This window comes from Puma concolor, chromosome A1 (genome assembly GCF_028749965.1).
Source record: "Puma concolor isolate L17-30 chromosome A1, mPumCon1.1.hap2, whole genome shotgun sequence".
NCBI classification, from domain to species: Eukaryota; Metazoa; Chordata; class Mammalia; order Carnivora; family Felidae; genus Puma; species Puma concolor.
The window spans coordinates 102493885-102512030 of record NC_141667.1 but is presented as its reverse complement, the minus strand read 5'-3'; the positions used below and the strand labels follow the sequence as shown (position 1 = coordinate 102512030).

The window sequence follows — 18146 nt, the reverse complement described above, 5'->3', positions numbered from 1 at the left end:
ATAGCGAGGATAAGTGTTTAATTCTACCTAGATAATGCTGCCAGCTGAAGCTCTGAGATTAAGACAACTTTCCTCTTTTTTTTTTTTTTAATGTATGTTTATTTTTGAGACAGAGAGAGATGGTGCAAACAGGGGAGGGGCAGAAAGACAGGGACAGAGGATCTGAAGCAAGCTCTGTGCTAACAGCAGAAAGCCTGACGTGGGGATTTCTGTCATGAGCAGAAATCGAGGTGGCCCCTTAACTGACTAAGCCATCTAGGCGCCCCCAAGGCTACTTTCTTTAAAAGGAAATTAGCAAATGTTACAAAGCTGTTACTTACTAGAGCCAGCCAAAAAGATGTTCTTCTTACAAAAGATGCAGAAAAGAATCGGTAGGAGATTTCTATCGCTATGTAATGACTTATCCACCATGAACCACCTAAATCACTAAAATCTGATTAGTGAGGGAAGTGTCCCATGGTTTGGGAAATAATACTCTAGCTTGTCAAATTCCTTGTGGTTTGTGCCTCCTTATTCTTCTGTGCTTAAAATGCTCTCCTCTCACTCTTACTCAGTTGATTCCTCTAACCCTTCAGACCAATGAAATACTCCCTGATGTGCAATTCCAGAAGTGTGATGCCCTTCCTTCTTGCTGCCTCAGCATCCCATCTGTTTCAGAGCACAAAACACCACACTGCAATTAACAGTTTGTCTCTTCCACTAAACTGAGAACTTTTTAGGGCAGGGCTGCTTCTGTCATCTCTGAGGTCTCAGCACTACATGACCATTCCTAGCTGGTTCATGTTCGTTTATATATATGCACATAAATGAATAAATAAAATGTATGAAGATCAATCAATCCATAGAAGCATACTAAGACAATAGTTCTCAAATTTATGGGGCAACTTAATAAAAACACAGAAGCCGAAGCCCTGGCCCCAGCCTCCTTCAGTGAGCGTGGCCCTCTACCTACATTTGTTTCTTTGAGCTCTCCCGGAAATTGTGACTCACAGTCAAGTTTGAGGACCTTTACAGGTAAGCAAACAGGTTCAAATCTATTTGTCCAAGGACTGCAGTCGAAATGAAACCGGAATAACTGACCATAGTTTGTGAAGATTTCCTATTCAGTCTTTTAAAAAAATTGGGGGTGGGGGAGGCACCTGGTGGCTCAGTCAGTTAAGCATCTGACTCTTTTTTTTTTTTTTTAAATTTTAATTTCTTTTTTCAACGTTTATTTATTTTTGGGACAGAGAGAGACAGAGCATGAACGGGGGAGGAGCAGAGAGAGAGGGAGACACAGAATTGGAAACAGGCTCCAGACTCTGAGCCATCAGCCCAGAGCCCGACGCGGGGCTCGAACTCACAGACCGCGAGATCGTGACCTGGCTGAAGTCGGACGCTTAACCGACTGCGCCACCCAGGCGCCCCAAGCATCTGACTCTTGATTTCAGCTAGCTCATGATCCCATGGTTGGGAAATAGAGCCCCACATTGGGGTCTGCACTGAGGATGCAGCCTGCTTAAGATTCTCTCTCTTCCTCTCCCTCTGCCCCTCCCCCACTCACACTTTATCTCTCAAAAATAAAAACTTTTTAAAAATTTAAAGAAAATATGGAGCCCTTCACAAATTCGCATGTTATCCTTGCAGAGGGGCCATGTTACTCTTCTCTGTATTGTTCTAATTTTAGTGTAAGTACTGACGAAGTGAACGCTCAATTCAGTCTTGATAATGTATGTGAAAAGGCTATTTATAATGGAACTATGAAGCCATGATTCTGTTTTAGTGAGTACAATCAGTATATAAAACCACCTATTCCTCATTTGTTTGAATCAACAGTGAAGAACAATATCTAAAAATTAGCCACAGGGGGAACCTGGCTAGCTCAGTCAGTTAAGAGTCTGACTTTGGTTCAGGTCATGATTTCATGGTTCATGAGTTCAAGCCCCACGTGGGGCTCTGTGCTGACAGCTAGGAGCCCGGAGCCTGGAGCCTGCTTCAGATTCTATGTCTCCCTCTCTCTCTGCCCCTACCCTGTTCGCACTCTGTTTCTCTCTCTCTCAAAAATAAATATTAAAAAATTTTTTAAATAAAAAAATAAAAATTAACCATGATACTCAAATTATAACCATGATTTGTGCTTTCGACACAGATTTAATGCAAATGTCATTTTCTTCATGTATTCAGCAGATCTGAGCTCAAAACAGACTGTATGCTCAGAGAAAATAAGGGAGGATAACATTGAAATTTTCAGTTCTGTAAAACTCAGGAGGGTGAAAAATATTACTACCACCTGATTAATATTTTATAGCAAAAAATATTTATTATTGGAACAGAACAGAGACCCCAGAAATAAACCTACAATTATATGGTCAATCTATGACAAAGGAGGTAAGAATATACAATGGGGAAGTGACAGTCTTTTCAATAAATGGTGCTGGCAATACTGGACAGCTATAGTAAAAGAATTAAACTGACTTACTTTCTAATAACATACCCAAAATCAAGCTCAAAATGGATTAAAGACCGCATCATGGGACTTAAAACCATAAAAATCCTAGAAGAAAACACAGGCAATAATTTCTATGACATCAGACATATCAACATTTTCCTAGATATGTCTCTTGAAGCAAGAGCAACAAAAGCAAAAATAAACTATTGGGACTACAAACACACACACACACACACACACACACACACACACACAACTTTTGCACTGCAAGGAAAGCCACCAATAAAACAAAAAGACACCCTATATCAAATGAGAGAAGGTAATAGCAAATGACACATAAAAAGTTACTATCCAAACTTACATAAGTGAATATCAAAAAAACCAAAACAATCCGATTAAAAAAATGGGCAGAGGACCTGAATAGACATTTTCCCAAAGAAGATATACAGATGGCCAACAGACACATGAAACGATGCTCAACATCACTCATCATTAGGGGAATGCAAATCAGAATCCCCCAAAAATATTACCTCATGCCTGTCTTGTCAAAAAGATGAAAAACAAGTGGTGAGAACGTAGAGGAAATGGAACCCTTGTGCACTGTTGGTGAGAATACAAACTGGTGCAGGCAATGTGGAAAATAGTATGGCGGTTCCTCAGGAAATTAAAAATAGAAATACCCTATGATCCAATAATCCCACTATTGGGTATTTACCCAGGGAAAACAAACACACTAACTTGAAAAGATCTATGCACCCCTATGTTAACTGCAGCATAATTTACAATAGCCAAGACATGGATATAACCTAAGTGTCCATCAATAGAAAAATGGGTAAGGAAAATGTGTGTACACACACACACACACACACACACACACACACACACACACACACACAGGAATATTACACAGCCATAAAAAGGATGAAATTATGACATGGAAGGACCTAGGGTATGATGCTAAGTAAGACTGAGGAAGACAAATACCGTATGATTTCCTTCATAAATGGAATCTTCAAAAAAATGAATAAACAAAAAGCAGAATCAGAACTATAAATACAGAGAACAAAGTGATGATTGTCAGAGGGGAGAGTGAGTGGAGGGAGGAGAGGTAGGCAGAATGGGTAGAGGGGAGAGGGAGATAGTTATAGAATGAGCAAGTCACAGGATTAAAAGGCACACCATAGGGGCGCCTGGGTGGCTCAGTCGGTTGGGCGGCCGACTTCGGCTCAGGTCATGATCTCGCGGTCCGTGAGTTCAAGCCCCGCATCAGGCTCTGTGCTGACAGCTCAGAGCCTGGAGCCTGTTTCAGATTCTGTGTCTCCCTCTCTCTCTGACCCTCCCCCGTTCATGCTCTGTCTCTCTCTGTCTCAAAAATAAATAAACGTAAAAAAAAAAAAATTAAAAGGCACACCATAATGAATACACTCAATGATATTGTAATAGTGATGTAAAGGGACAGATGGTAGCTACACTTGTGGTGAACAGAGGGTAACATATAAACTTGTCAAATCACTAAGTTGTGCACCTGAAACTAATGTAACATTGTGTGTCAACTCTACCTGAATAAAAAAAACAGTAAGGGGTGCCTGGGTGGCTCAGTCCGTTGAGCATCTGACTTCGGCTCAGGTCATGATCTTGCAGTTCGTGGGTTCGAGCCCCACATTGGGCTCACTGCTGTCAGCCTGTCAGTGAAAATCCCCCTTCCAATCCTCTGTCCCCCTCTCTCTGCCCCTCCCCCAAAGTAAATAAACACTTTTTAAAAATAACAATAAAATAACTGAAAAGGAAAACCTGAGATGCAAAAATGTTGAGGAAGGAGCCCCTGGGTGGCTGGGTTAGTGAGCCTCCGACTTCAGCTCAGGTCATGATCTCACAGTTCGTGAGTTAGAGCCCTGTGTCAGGCAATGTGCTGACAGTGCAGAGCCTGGAACCTGCTTTGGATTCTGTGTCTCCTTCTCTCTCTCTGCCCCTCCCACATTTGCCCTCTCTCTCTCTCTCTCTCCCTCTCTCTTTCTCAAAAATAAAGTTTTAAAAATCTTTTAAAAATTATGTAAGTAAAATAAATACATAAAATATTTGAAATAATAGTGGTGCTATATTCACGGTATAAGGTAGACTGGCACTCAGCATTTATTCAAATTTCTTTTAAGCTTACTTTCTGTACTATAAATGTTGAAAAGTTAAGAACTACATTTCCCAGATATCCTTGCAGTTAAGTGTTCTAGAAGTAAATGATTTCTGCCAATTAGGTACATGTAAGTAAGATCTGGAGTGTGGAAAACCAAAGCCTTCTTCCTGCTGCTTTGTTTTTTGGATGGCAAGCATGGTGGTGAATATAGGAGTTATTTTCTGCAGCAGCTTTCTAGAGCACAGTCATTGGCTTTGTGGGCGTTGAGTATTACAGTATCTTCTTGATTCTTACATTGTAGCTATGGTAGTCCATCCTTAACACTGATAATTCTAGTCCTGGGGTCTTGATTCTCCATCCACCTGACCGGTAGGGGCAATAGCAACAGCTCCCTTAACAGTCTAGCTCTGCTATACTATCCTAGGACTCATTTCTGATGGCCTAGGCTAAAGTCCACTCTTCCAGCCTTTTAAATAATATTCTAAGCCCCAATTCCCTATACTAAATCCCTATATACTTGAAATAGCCAGATCTATTTATTGCAACTGAGTGCAGACTCATACAATTAGCAAAGATATAAAAGCATCCCAATTAATCTATACAATCTCAATAAAATTTTAAAATAATTTAACAAAACCTAACGTGTATATGGAATAGAAGCCTGCAAATAGGTCAACTTCAAGAATGAAAAAAAAGACAGTCATCCTACCCTATATTAAAAATATTGAATCTACCACCCAAATGCAAACAACGAAATAATTATTTCTGATTTTTTTCATTCTTTTACATCAGTGATAAATGATACAGGAATATACAAAATGAAACGTCCTCTAGGTTTAAAATATGGATAGTTTTATTAACCAAATGAAGTTACTAATTACATGTTCATCTTTTAAGTTATTTTCTACCCTGACAACTTCTGTTTTGTCCATAAATAAATAAATAGTAATACATAAGCAGTATGACGTATCTGACAAACGAATAGTGGGTGTCCTGACAGTTAATGTAAAGGGTGTAGACTTCAGGACAGCCCTTCAGCCAAAAGAATGAAATACCCCTGGGGGTGTGTCATGATCCTGGCTGGCACTAGACTGGAGCTTGGGAAAAGATCAAGTACTGAAACAAGAAGCTGAATCAGTTACAATTTGGTAGTCATGAAGTTATCCCATGGTTTACATTTTAAAGTGCTTATAGATTTGGCTTCTGCAGTCAGATTGCTTTCTTTGAGCAAATAAAATCTTTTTAAAAATTTTCCCCAATAAATTGCAGAATATATCATTAAAGGTGCTAAAACGTAACCTAAAATAGAAAGGGCAAAACCACTTTTTCTATTAAAAAGTTAAGCTCTGCCGGCATTCTCTACCAGAAACACTGCTTCAAACTGTTGAATGATTTATTTACTTTTACTTCCTAAATTTGTGTTAACCCCACCCACTTCCAGGATATACCTTTAGAGTTTAATTATCCTCTGGCTGTGTCCTCTTCTCAAACCAAAGTTTAAACCACTTTAACCTGTAATACCTCTGCAGCTCCAAAATGATATAAAATGCACACAGTGTCAATCTCCTACACCACCTTCCTTCTTCCTACCACTACTTATTCTCTAAACCAAGAATACAAGTTCAGGGGCACCTGGGTGGCTCAGTCGGTTAAGAGTCTAACTTCAGGTCATGATCTTGAGGGTTCCTGAGTTTCCTTGCTCTCAAAATTAAACATTAAAAAAAAAAAAAATACAAAAAACAAATTCAGACTTCCAAGAAGAGCAAACAAGGCTGTTGGATGTTGGCAAAGTTAACAAGTATTAAATTACAATATTTCTTTAAAAAGGGTATCAAGGGATGGGGCGCCTGGGTGGCGCAGTCGGTTAAGCGTCCGACTTCAGCCAGGTCACGATCTCGCGGTCCGTGAGTTCGAGCCCCGCGTCGGGCTCTGGGCTGATGGCTCGGAGCCTGGAGCCTGTTTCCGATTCTGTGTCTCCCTCTCTCTCTGCCCCTCCCCCATTCATGCTCTGTCTCTCTCTGTCACAAAAATAAATAAACGTTGAAAAAAAAATTTTTTTAAAGATACACAAATAAACAGTATATATATTTTTTTCTGCAGGATTTTAGTTTCCTTGAAGTTCTCTATATTCCTGTTCTTTATATGCCAAGTCCTCTCCTGTCTATTTAAATTACAATTCCACAAATTCACTAAAGCAACTAAAGTTTACCAGTTTGTCACTCCTCCTCCTCTTGTTGCCACATCAGTTTTAATACCAAAATGCTGAAAATAGCAACAAACTCCATCAGCCATACTGATGCACTGTTACTGTAGCACTTGCTTCTACTCTAGTAGAAGATACAATTCTCACTTTGATTTATACTATTCACAAGAAGGCCCCTACTGAATCATCAGCATATAAGCATAGAGAAACTGAAGTACAACTAATAAATACTAGCAAATGTTGCAAGATAAAATGAAAGAAAACTGGCCTCTATAAAGCATTATTATCTTAAGGAATTTGAAGGACTTCATGAAGATAATAGAATTGGGGAGATTTACACAGCTGTGAAAGCCCTTAAAAATATTTTAGTGTGTTTAATAAACAGAATGCTAAATAGACAATCAGCAAAATTTGGGTAACGTAGACTTCCATGCTTTGCTTCCATGACTCTCCAGGAGCTTCCTACCATTTATCATCCTTATTTGACTGCAGACGATACATATTCTGAGAGCAACTTATTTTCAGTGGGCTTTTTTTCCCCCAGCAATTAAACATTTAAAGTATTTTTTTTTCTTATAAAAAAGTAATTGACCTCCTTGGTTCCACTCTGGTCTCAGAAATACAGACTATATTAGGTGACTGAGATTTTTTAAAAGATGCTTTGGTGGCGCCTGCCTGGCTCAGATGCCGGAACATGGACTTTTGATCTTCGGGTTATGAGTTCCAGCTTCACGTTGGGTGTAGACATCACCAAGAAAAAGAAATTAAAAAAAAAAAAAAAACAAAAAAAAACCCAGAAAGATGCTTTGGACATCCCTACGACTTCAGTAAATCTTTCCTTTTTAAGCACACTTTCCTCTCCCCATGTTCACTCAACTGCTTCTGTACCAGGGTTCTCTGCGAAACAAAAAAGCCCTCTGCTCCTCCTCCTCCTTTTCCCAGCACTCAACTTTCTGTATCTCTCTCCCGGAGAGACCTTATATATATATAAGTTTTCTGAAACAAAATTCAGAATAAAATCAAAGTATGTATGTATTAATTTAATAACTGTTGATACTGTGCAATGGTTTGATAGAAGTTCACTTTATTATTTATACTCTTATGTACTTGAAGTTTTCCACAATAATGTAAAAGGAATATTCTGTCTGGTATTCAAAAAGTTAGGGCTGGAATTATAAATTTGGGACTCATCAAACTAAAGATGACATTTAAAGCCATGGGAATGGATGACAATGTTTAGGGAGAGTACAGGCAGAAAAGAACATAGGACTAAACTGTAAGCAACTCTAATATTTAAAAGTCAGAGAAATAAGATAAAGCAAAGTAGACTGAGATGCCAGTGAGAGGAAATCAGGAAGTGAGAGGTTCTGGGAGCCTAGAGGAAAAAAACAAGTTTCAAAAATGTGGAAGCAGCCAAGTATGTCAAATGCTACCTAAAGACTAAAATAAGAACTAGGAATCTACCTTTTGGAATTGTCAAGATGGAGGGTTAGACAATTCTTTGGAAAGATTTTGCTATAAAAGGGAACACAGAAAGTAAGTAGTGGCTGGAGGGGAAGAGAGGTCAAAAAGAGTCTTTCATTTTCTTTTCTCTTGAGATACATGATAACAAGGCATTTTAGTGTGCAGGGAGGATGATCCAGTTCAAAGGGGGGGAAAAGAGATATAGGAGGGATGCAACAGAAGAATCAAGTTCCTGAATGAAATACACAAAAGTACAAGTAGAGGGAATATTCTCCTGTGTGTAATAAGAAGGCAGGCAATATTTATAGGTTCAGATATACAGAGATGGTAGAATTGATGGAGGGAAGATGAGGTCATGTCAATCTTCACATCTTGATTCTCTACACTTTAGTTAGATGGCCAAAAATAAGTAAAGTAATATGGGAAGAACCTACCTCATAAGAGCACTCCTAAGAGTTCTTTGAGGATCCAGCTGTTAAAGAGCCAACACTCGACATTAACCTAGTAGAAACTGTTATTAAGATTCCTAGTTGAATTATCCATTAACTCAACAAAATTATCAAACCACCATTTGCATTTAATAAAGTACCACAACTAAAAATAACGATGGAGGTAACTTAATGGGGCTGAGGGTGTCAGAGAAGGCTTTCCTGAGACATTTAAACCAAAAGCCACATGAGGTGCAGAAATTAACTTGACAAAGGTGAGTTATATTAGAAGTTCAAGCAGGTTTAGAAACAAACGAAAAAAAGGTCCATTGTGGCTATCAGTCAATGGCCAGATCACAAAGCAACTAGAAGCGTGGGAATATTTATTCTCAGCCATTTCCAATATCTCTTGTGGGTCAAAATGCGATCTTAATAAATATTAAACAAAGTAAATATTTACCTCTTGCTGAAGCTAACTTAAATCCAACAGAGACGTGAAAACAATTCATGGACTTTGATTAGACCATAAACTATAAACCAAGGAGAGCAAACAGGTTTCCCCCTTCTTACCTGCTCTATTGACAGAGGACATGTTGAATGCTTCAGTAAACGAGTCTTGGGTTTGTTCAAGCTAAGCAGTTAAGTGTGGGAGCCAGTAATTTTTATTTGCCCTACACATCATAAATTATTCCTTTGTCAACATTGATTAAGATAGTAACTTAGTAACTTTTTTTGGAGTTAAAAAAACCCCTTCAGTTACTTTTTAAAAAATCCTTGTATATAAATATTAGCAGAATCTGAATTTCCTAACCATTCACAAAATAAGCAAATGTAGCAGAAGTCAAAATTCAAAATTTTCTTTTCTTACTATGAGGGGCATCTTTCATATTTTTCAACATGATAAAAGTCTCAAAAATTAGAAAAGTACAAGACAGAAACATGGGAATCAAAGGAAAATAAACAATAACCTGGGATACTTCCAGAAAACAGGTGTCTAAAAGGTGAATCAGGTGACAGGTAGGCAGAAGAATCTTGGGTTTATGTGAATGCTCAGAAAACATTATATGAATAGGAAGTTTCAAATGCCCTCAGTGTAACATGGAAGAAGGGGAAAAATCTGTTCCTGAACAAAGACATACTTTCAAAAAGGGGACTATTTCTATATATATTTTGTAATATTTCTATAGCACTGACTGATGTTTGCACTGTCATCTTGACCTCTACAGTAACCCACCTAGCCTAATAGTACATATTTTTCTGTACTCAACTTGTCTTATATAGGAGCAACATTGTTTTCTAAGAAGATATCAACTGTTACAATTACCCTAACAAAACAATACAGATGTCCTATTTTCTTAGAGACATCACATTTTAAACAATGTACATGTGAAAAGTATACAAAAAGATTCATATTAACTAAAGAGAAATCTGCACCTACGCAAGTGTCCCTGCTGTATAAATTGTATTTTTCTTAGAGATTTGGGACTCATTTTTGACTCTGCGAAGGCTTTTCATAGCTAAGACCACCAAAAGGCTGACCAGATAGCATTCTGACTTAAATCGCCATTTTAAAATATAAGTAGTTTGACGTTAACGTTGTCTTAAAGCTCGTCCTACCGTTCAGGAAATTTTAACTCACACCAGAAGTCTGTGTAAACACACCGGGCACAAATTCTCCCTTGATTGCACTACCTAGTTCAGAAACAAAGTTGGTTCAACTGTGAATCGCTAATTGTAAAATCCGTGCCAAAAAAGGATCAAGGAGTCAACTTTTTGTTAAAGAAACAAGAGAAGTAATGTAATCAAGTACAGGGGTCTCAGGTGAGACCTGCTACGCTTGCTGAAATGCAGATTACCCGGTTCCATCCCCAGTCCGAATGAACCGCTTTTGAGGAGTGGGACTCGGGAATGCATTCTGAACACTCAAGCCAGAAAACCTGTGAACCACGGTCCTGCAACCTACCCAAACCTCCTCCTCCTAGAAGGCAAAATTAGCTTATTTTGACAACGTTTGGCCAAAATGTCTTGTTAAAGGCTTATTTCTACCGGAGGGTAAATTCTAAAACATTCAGACGACTGCTCCAATCTACACCATCCAGCGAGCGAGAGCGACCAAAGAGGTGCGCACACTCTGGGCGCCCCAAGCGTTTCCGCAGATGGGAAATGCCCTTTCTTCTGAAGGTAAAGAATTTGGGGATCGGGGCCGACTTACTCAACCCTAACTGTGCAAAGAACCGTTCTTTCTGACTCCTTTATGGCCTTTCCCAGGACTACTCGCGGTGCCTCCAGCACAGAGTCCCTCGGGAGGTCTCAACCTGGCCCGCGCTGACGAGAAATGTGACCCACGCGACCGTCACAAACGCCTCGGCCTGCAGCCGCGCGTGCGCAGCGAGGGGCTGAGCTCGCAGCGAAGTCCGTTTCCTGACTCTAGGAGGAAGCAGTGTTGCATCACTTCCGGCCTCCCTCTAGCTGCCATCTTGCGTCCCCGCGTGTGTGCGCCTAATCTCAGCTGGTCCACCCGAGACCCCCTGAGCGCCTACCCTAGTCCCCCGCGCGGTCCCATTTCCGCTCCAACAAGGTACAAAAAGGCTCTGGACGCCGGCGTGGGAGGAGGACGGGAACGGGGGCGGGAAGTGCCCGGAAGGAGCGAGACAGGGAGGGACAGGGCTGAGGAGAGGAAGGCGATGCGACGGACAGGCGCACCCACTCAGGCTGACTCTCGGGGGCGAGGTCGAGCCAGGGGCGGCTGCCCTGGGGGCGAGGCGACGCCGTCTCTTCCTGCACCTCGCGGCGGAACCCGAGGACAGGAGCCTCAGGTACCGCGAGGCTTGCGGAGAGTGGCCGGGCCGGGCAGGCCCTGGCTAGGCCGAGGCCGGGCCGGGGGTGGGGGGCCGGGGGTGATCAGGCATGGGTTAGCGCCCGTTTTTCGGGCCCGCAGGGAGGGGGGAGTTGTGGAGGAGGGGTGGGAAGGTGGGTGCCCTTTGCGCTCCCCCAAAACTGAAATTGGGAGCTTTGCGGGGTGGATTGGGGATTCAGGCCTCGGCCTGTTTAGGACGTTTTTTCTTCTGCTCGTGTCTTGGGAAATAACGAGCGTAGAATGCTGGAGATAACTAGACCTTTCCTCGCTGAGGGTTTCCTGTTTTTCTAGATGAAAGAAACTATCATGAACCAGGAGAAACTCGCCAAACTGCAAGCACAAGTGCGCATTGGTGGGAAAGTAAGTTTTAATAGTTTTTTGGGGTTTTTTGTTGTTGTTGAAGTTTCCAGGTTTGGGTTTTTTGGGGGGGTTGTTTTTTTGGTATTGTTGGCTTGTCACTGTCTCTAGAGGGCATTTCATCGAGCTCGCAAAGTGGGGTGGGAAGGAGGAGGCGGGGTTAAATGATACACAGTAGAGTGTATCAGTGGGACACGCATGTTGTATGGTAAAAAAAGTGAATCTAGGTGAAGAAGCCACTTATAAACATTACTTCTGTGAAAATGTTTTCATTGTTACAGTGTTTCAGTACAACAAAATGTTTTCTAAGTTGATTAGTAAGAAAATGTGTCATTTCAGTTAGATAATCCTTGTGGCCCTCGTACTCCTAACTTGTTTTGGCCTAAGTTGTATACCTTCAGTACTATGCTGATGCCTTTTTTTTTCTTTTTTCTTTCTCTCTGTCTCTTTTTTTTTTTTTTTTTTTTTTTTTTGTAAATAATTAAGGTAACTGAATTTAAGTTCCACCTGTCTTTTGAACTACAGTTTATAATGTCAGGTTCTGGATAATTGTACTTGACAGGTAGAAGTTTGTGTTCCCTGTACATTAAGACCTTTCTGTAATACTTTCTTAGCTAAATGCATTCCAGAGTAGTTGTATATTTTCTAGGATATTTGGAAGATACATTTGTTAGAGGTACATCACAAAATTTAAGAGCAGTGACTCTGGATTTGAAAATACTACCTAAGCAGATAAGCTCTCAATTTTGACTTTGTAAATATGCTAACACTGAGAGAATGAGAATGATTGCTAGGCTTTTAGGTAAGTTTTGGTTAATTGGGTTTTTTTCTGCTTGATACTGATTTTCAAGAGTATTCTTTTTTGAACTTGGAAATTTTTAGATTGTTTTCTGAGTAATTTACTTAAATCGGAAGACTGCTCTAGACAGAGATCTACTTAGTTGTATTTTGCATTGTGTTAGCACATTCCTAGTATTTAACAAGGTGTGGTAGCTTGTCCGAACAGAGCGTGTCTTTACTTGGTAAAACTTGTAAAGATTCCCTGCTACCAAGCTTGTTATCTATTAGCTTTTCCCAACTTTAAACATTTGCTTTCAAATAGAGTATTCTGTGAAATAGCCAAAAGTTTCACTTAGACTTAAATAAGGAGATGTGTATCTGTTAAATTCCTGGATTTTGCCAACAACGAATGTGTCCTGATTTTTTTTTTTTTTTTTTTTTTTTCTGAAGCGGGTAGTCTTCAGGATCTGCACCTGCCAATTAACAACTAGTAGGTGTTTCTTGGCCTTCTTAGCAATTGTTAAAAGCTAGGTGTGGCCTTCAGGTCCCAGAGAAACTCATTATAGCCTTTGTGGGTCAGTGTTTGGATATTCTTATATTGGTGTTTTTAACTATCATTTCTTTTGGTACAAGTTTCACAAGAAATAACTTGAATAATGTGCTTGCGTGCTATCTTTCTGTGGTTACTCTGATCCTGTAAAAATGCTTTATTCAGTATCTGATCAGAACATTGATAATATCTTAATTATATCAGTAAAAATGGAACTCTCCACATGTGAAGTGTGTGGAATGTATAGAAGGTGTGTCCGTTTTGTTTTTATAATCTTACAGTAGCAGTTAGAGTGTCTTTTAGATTTAGAGACAATTATTTGGAAACCAGATAGCTACATGACTACATCAAGGTGATGTCTATTTTTAAAGGCTTTTTTGGGTCTGGTAACCAGTATTTTTTGTAGCCGTTGATATTTTATTTGGTTTAACTATCATTATTTAAGCCTTTATTGTGCTCAGTCCTGAGAATATGAAATTTAAGAAGTTCATGGTCCCTGAGGGAGCTTTAATGGTAGTAGGGGAGTTAGGCATCTTTTCTAAAAGAAAGATCTGTTTCATAGTGTAATATACGTAGTTCAGTAGAAGTGTTTCTGAAGTACAAGGGTGGGAATGATTTTGCTTGGGGACAGTTAATTACAGAGGTTTGGGAAGGCCTGAAAGAGGCTGGAACAGGGTTTTAAAGGACAAATAGGAATGGGTATGGAGGTTGGGGTATATTGAGGCAGGTAGGTGGTAGCCTTTCCCTAAAGAGCCTTATATACCGTGTAAAGGGTTTAAACTTTTTATAGCCGTAAACAGAATGGAAGCTTACATTCTGGTGAGGGGAGGCAGACAATAAAATACATTTCTCTCTTATAGTAATAATTGTTATGAAGAAAAATAAACCTGGATAGATAAAAGACGATGGCTGCTGGAGTTGCTTTTTTACATCGGGTGGTTGGAAAGGTCGCTGATAATGGTGCCAAAAAACGGAGATCTGTAGTAAGGGAGGAAGCCAGTGCAGATGCTAGGGGAAGAAGGGAACAGTATGTGCACAGGCTCTTTTCCGTCTGTTTAAGGAACTCAGACGAAGTTTCTGTGGCTGAAGATGAGAATACGTACGTGATAGAGATGTTGTCAAGAACAGCATAATAGGGGCAGAGCAGATCATGTAGGGGCCTTGTAGATTAAGATAAGAACTTCAGATTTTACTATTCGGTGTTACAGAAGTCTATATACAGACTCATTTGAATGTGTCATACATTGTCTTGCCTGTGACTATTAATGGATGTTGATTTTTCATCGGTTGATGTAAAAAAACCAAAAAGGTTAATAGTTCTGAATATGGAGCTTTTAATGAGGCCTAATTTAGGTTGATAATGCCACCTCTTTATCTGCTCTTCTGGAGCACATAATCTAAATAATAGGATTCTGAAAAGATAATTTGTTTATATCTGACAAAATGAGAAGTTATTAAGGATTTGTTACCCTCTTTCGGCTTCCGTCATTGCCTATTTGCTGCCTAAAACTTTATACTTAGAGTAATTTTCTTAAACAGATCCAAAGGTCGGAAAGGAATTAGAAACTGTTTGTTATGGTGTTTATGTGTGTTATCTTGTCCTCACTCAGGGAACTGCTCGCCGAAAGAAGAAGGTGGTTCATAGAACAGCTACAGCAGATGATAAAAAACTTCAGTTCTCCTTAAAGAAGTTAGGAGTAAACAATATCTCTGGTATTGAAGAAGTAAGTGTCAAATTTTATTTTTATTTTTTTAAGTGCATTCATTTTTTTGAGAGAGCATGAGTGGGGCAGAGAACGAGAGAGAGAATCCCAAGCAGGCTCCTTGCTGTCCATCCTGAGCCCCATGCAGGGCTCAGTCTCATGAACGTGAGAACCTGAGCCACAATCAAGAATTGGATGCTCAACCTAATGAGCCACCCAGGTTCCCCAAATTTTATTTCTTTATAGAACAAGATGTGGGTAGAAAAAAATTTGAATGGTCATGAATTAAATGATTTTTTAAAATCTTTCACTCCATTAATAAATAGTAGGGAGATTGCTGAGTCTGAAAGTGATTAGATTGCACTTTCCATTCCAGGCAAAATAGCACCTGTGCTTCACAGTGGAATAGTGGATTACTTAGCCAGACTTCAGCTTTTGCTTAATAGAATGTTTGCCTTTAAAGGAATGTTGGTGGGTGTTGGTAATTAAAACTTTTTTTCTTTATAGGTGAATATGTTCACAAACCAAGGAACAGTGATCCACTTTAACAACCCTAAAGTTCAGGCATCCCTGGCTGCGAACACTTTCACCATTACAGGCCATGCTGAGACAAAGCAGCTGACAGAAATGTTACCCAGTATCTTAAACCAACTTGGTGCAGACAGTCTGACTAGTTTAAGAAGGCTGGCTGAAGCTCTGCCCAAACAATGTAAGTTTCCTAGTAGTGGTTTTGCCTAGCGTTACTGATTTGTCAGTAAATTTCTAAGATTTCAAGTAGATGTGAGTATCTTTACATTTGGACATGCCAGTTTTCCTGTAAAAACGATTGTTACACTGCTTTTAAGTGTTCTTAGTGTGTTCAGTAAGTTAACTAGTATGCTGTGATCGATCATTAATACTTGATTCAGTGGATTGTGCTAGACCTTTTACATGTTTGTGTGTGTGTGTGTATTTGTATAGAGAGAGGTGTGTGTATGTGTGTGTGTACATATGCATATGTTGGGAGAGAGGGTATCACAGTGAGAGACTTACGAAAGAGGTTCTAGAAAGGCTTTCAGAGCTGAAGTAGGTTTTGGAAGTATCCCACTGAAAATCTTACAGGGCTAGTACTGTGAGGTCTCAACTCCTAAGTGTAGTTTACTTTTTTGTGTTTTAAAAAGTGGATGCTTACCACCAATCAAAGGCATTTAATTTTTTGATCCTTTTATGTTCATTTCAGTAAAGGTTTGTTGAGCATCTCCCTTATGCCATTAACAAAACAGCATTTGAGAAACAGCTTCTTGATTTGTCTCCCATAAGAAATTTTACCATGATGTGGTATATGGGTTTACCTCTACCCTGGGGGCACTCTGTTGTTCTCATACTACCTCAGGGCCTGTGGTGGCCAGAGGGCTTGAAAGAAGGGTATGGAATTTGATTTGTTGGCTGTTAACAACATTCTCGTTCATTTGTAGACTGCCATGTTAATGCTTGTACTTAGGGATGAAATCCCAGATGTCACTGTTGTAATCGTGAACATAAACTGTAACAATGCTTGGCCTTTCATCTGTTTTTCTGGTTGATGTTTATTAAAAACTTAACAAGTGTGTAACATATATTTCGCTTTCACAGCTGTGGATGGAAAGGCACCACTTGCTACCGGAGAGGATGATGATGATGAAGTTCCAGGTAGGAACCTTCACTTGTGGTTAAATTAGAGAATCTTAGCAAGGAAGAATGAAAAATCTTTATACTCTAGGAAAGTACCGTGTGGGGGGAGGTAATAAGGTAAAGAACAGAAAACGTAGACATGAACCTCACTTCTTTAGAATGGAAAAAATAATGCAGAGTTATTTAGGAGTTAAATTTGTAGACTTGTTTTTTTCTGATTGGGATCCCAGGTAGGTATAGGTATCTAACTTTAAATACTGAATAAAAAATGTATGTTGTCACATGAATATAATAACTAATAGATCACAAAAGAGACCCCTGTTTCCTCCTTCGAGATCAATAAATTGATGAGAAGGCATGGAGAAATTGTTCAAGAGTCTTGGGGGTATGGTGTAACTATTCTAAAATCAGAAAAACTCTTGGCAATTAGAAGAAGGCAATTTACTTGGTAAATCTCTTTAAAATCCATTGATGTGTAGGTTTGGCTTTTTTCAGAGTTTCTACCTTTTTCTTTTTCTAGATCTTGTGGAGAATTTTGATGAAGCTTCCAAGAATGAAGCAAACTGAATTGAGTCAACTTCTGAAGAAGATAAAACTTGAAGAAGTTACTGGGAGCTGCTATTTTATATTATGACTGCTTTTTAAAAATTTTGTTCATGGATCTGATAAAATCTAGATCTCTAATATTTTTAAGCCCAAGCCCCTTGGACACTGCAGCTCTTTTCAGTTTTTGCTTATACACAATTCATTCTTTGCAGCTAATTAAGCTGAAGAAGCCTGGGAATAAAGTTTGAAACAAGATTAATAAAGTTCTTTGCCTAGTATATGGTTTCATTTTTTATTTCACTGACACTAATTTGTACACAGAAAGCAAAGTTATTCATAGCTAATCATGGCATGTAATATGACTGGTAATCTTTGATGAAATTTGATTAAAGATTTTAAATGGCCATATAATGTAACACAGGTGATATAAAGTTATGTTTTAAAACTTTTCTCCAGCAATCCTCAGGGCTACAGTGGTTTATGTAATGGGTATAACTATAAAATGAGAATGAAATATTCCTTTGAGCATGAGTTTTTTCTCTTAATAAGGTCTATCTCTTAAATGTATACTAAGTGCCTTTAATATATTATTGCACTTAATTTTCTCTCATTTAATCCCCAGTCTATGAAGTAGGGAGGAGTAGCTCCATTTTGTAGTTGTAACCCAAAATTACCTAAAAAAAAAGGGAAAGTGATCTCTTAATAACCCTTGTAGGATATTCTGTAAGACACGGGTAAAAAGTAGTGTTTGGTTTAGAAATGCCACCTTATGTTAATTAAATTAAAGTGGTAACACTGTAGTAGGGCTACTTTTTTCTCTTTAAAAAAATTTATGTATTTATGTATTTTTTTATTTTAAGAAATCTCGGCACCCAACGTGGGGCTCAGACTTACAACTCCCAAGATCAAGAGATGTATGCTCTACAAACTGAGGCAGCCAGGTGGCTCCTCCCATTTTCTTTTCAAAATAACACAGTAAAAATGATGTGTACAGTTGCAAGAGATTTAACAATACTTGTGCCTGTACCCCAATCAGGACATCATCCCAAAAA

General features: G+C 39.2%; 1 protein-coding gene and 1 non-coding gene across 3 annotated transcripts; one reads left to right on the top strand and one right to left on the bottom strand.

Annotated features, from left to right (window-relative positions):
* Positions 1-1583: 1583 nt before the first annotated feature.
* Positions 1584-1688, bottom strand: LOC112861785 (U6 spliceosomal RNA). Its single transcript, XR_003223683.2, has one exon. It is a non-coding gene; the product is annotated as a U6 spliceosomal RNA (small nuclear RNA).
* A 9416-nt stretch (positions 1689-11104) lies between these two features.
* Positions 11105-17372, top strand: BTF3 (basic transcription factor 3). Of its 2 annotated transcripts, none has more exons than XM_025925047.2 (6): positions 11105-11229; positions 11800-11868; positions 14806-14919; positions 15406-15607; positions 16510-16566; positions 17069-17372. In XM_025925047.2, exons 2-6 carry the CDS (start codon positions 11800-11802, stop codon positions 17113-17115), a joined length of 489 nt encoding a protein of 162 aa, XP_025780832.1. In that variant the 5' UTR covers positions 11105-11229; the 3' UTR covers positions 17116-17372. The 2 variants fall into 2 exon arrangements, with proteins under 2 accessions (XP_025780832.1, XP_025780831.1); XM_025925046.2 differs by lacking the exon at positions 11105-11229 and adding an exon at positions 11310-11467.
* The last annotated feature ends 774 nt before the right edge of the window (positions 17373-18146 follow it).

What these genes read in the sequence shown, in the direction of transcription:
- BTF3 (XM_025925046.2), top strand. Translation starts at nt 11,336, where the DNA reads ATGCGACGGACAGGCGCACCCACTCAGGCTGACTCTCGGGGGCGAGGT. An exon ending in CCCGAGGACAGGAGCCTCAG is followed by an intron (nt 11,468 to 11,799) that starts GTACCGCGAGGC and finishes CTGTTTTTCTAG; the next exon opens with ATGAAAGAAACTATCATGAA. An exon ending in TGATGATGATGAAGTTCCAG is followed by an intron (nt 16,567 to 17,068) that starts GTAGGAACCTTC and finishes TTCTTTTTCTAG; the next exon opens with ATCTTGTGGAGAATTTTGAT.